The 1,630-nt window shown below is 47.1% G+C and overlaps 1 protein-coding gene across 1 annotated transcript in view; it reads right to left on the reverse strand.

The window, feature by feature from the left end:
- The window catches only part of LOC103372378 (dachshund homolog 2-like), a 16,670-nt gene that overhangs the window by 5,824 nt on the left and 9,216 nt on the right, over positions 1 to 1,630 (reverse strand). The window contains exon 3 of the mRNA XM_008301993.1: positions 7 to 132. Coding sequence (XP_008300215.1) covers positions 7 to 132 — 126 coding nt within the window. The remainder of the gene's footprint in view (positions 1 to 6; positions 133 to 1,630) is intronic.

A 1,630-nucleotide genomic window follows, 5' to 3' on the forward strand; every position in this document is an offset into this window, starting at 1 on the left:
TCAAACCCGTGTCGTCGTTCTCCGACTCGGCGCCGCTGTGATGTCGCTGCTGGTCGCTTTTGCCATGGAAACCCATCATCATCCTCATCTTCTGCAGCTTCAGAGCCTCAGCCATCGCCGCCGCCGTCAGACCTGCAGACGGGAGGAGGTGAAGGTAAATGCTCCACATCAAGTCACCGATGGACCAGGAACTGACCCCCAATGGGCCCAAAGTCTGCAGCAGCAGGAGCTGAAGGGAACCGCGACACATTTTGAAGAAGTGGCCGATCGATCAATAATTAATAACCCCAGCAGCCTGAAAGTCTCCAGGGAGTGTCGGTGTCTCTCGGCCGTCTCTCTCTCCCTGCAGCTACATGCCAGTTAATTGGCTCCTCTAATTAATTAACCAGTTAACGAGGGACTGCAGCTAACAAGCGGACCCTCCCCTGCGGCTCTCCAAAATGAAAACACAGAGAAAGTTTGTGTTCTCTGCGGTTCCTCCTGGTTCTTGAAACTGGAACGCTTCATGTCAGACTCCTGATGAATCAATGTGTGATCAATAACCTGCTGCAGTCGTCGCCGTTCATCAGTCTGATTGCATCCAGACGTATATGGATGGAACAAACTGCAGATGTTCTCTGAGTTCTACATAAATCTGTGGTGACTTCACGTCTAATTAGTTTCTATAAAATGAGACACTGTTGGGTTTATATCCAAGCGAACCTGACAAATGTAAATAATAAGGCGAGCAGCAGTCGTAACGTGAGTAACAGTGCATGAATATTTAATTTAATATAGATATAGAATTAGCACACAGTGTGAGGTGATGTAAGTTTCATACATGTTTTTGTCTTTTCTTCTTTCCATTGGAGGACAAACTGCTTCACTGTTTCTTCACTGTTTTACATGTAGAAGCTCTAATTTGTCGAAGCACAGAGTCTATTACTGAAGGCTTTCAGGTGGGGAAACCCTGAAACAGAAAACGTGACGCTGAGATGCACCCGAGCGATTTACAATAACCAGAAATAACAAGATGCAGGCGCAAATAAACACGTGTCACTTTGATAAATTCATCTTGTTACTGTGAAGCAGCAGCAGCAGCGTGTTGGACCATCGCAGGACAAACCTCCGTCTGCAGGACATCCACCGCTCAGGCTCCTCCTCCTCCGCAGCAGCAGCATTTTAATTAAGTGTGTGCAGAGTTCATCATCTTCTGATGCATTTGATCTCTGCGCCTCTGACCTCGGTCATGTCCGAGTATTTTTAATAAAAGCTGGAGTGTGTTTTCATTAAGCTGTCAGGTCTGTCAGCGAGGTGATGGAGGTGAAAGGTTTGGTATGTGACCAGCCGAGCGGCTCTCCAACATTAAAGGCTTCACTGTTCACCTTTGTTCTCCAGCTTTTACACACCTGGTTCTGCCAGAACCGGCTGTGCTCTCTAAACATCTGTCAGATCTTTGCAGGATCTGCTGCTCGTCCGTCTGAAACAAGTTGCTTTAAACAGACTCATCATGTCTCTTTAAGAACTTCCCCCCCAAACATGAACCAGCAGCAACCTGAGCAACAACTACAGCAACAACTACAGCAACAACCTGAGCAACAACTACAGCAACAACTACAGCAACAACCTGAGCAACAACCTGAGCAACAAC

Source organism: Stegastes partitus, unplaced genomic scaffold (assembly GCF_000690725.1).
Source record: "Stegastes partitus isolate 25-593 unplaced genomic scaffold, Stegastes_partitus-1.0.2 Scaffold1744, whole genome shotgun sequence".
In the NCBI taxonomy this organism is placed as follows: Eukaryota; Metazoa; Chordata; class Actinopteri; family Pomacentridae; genus Stegastes; species Stegastes partitus.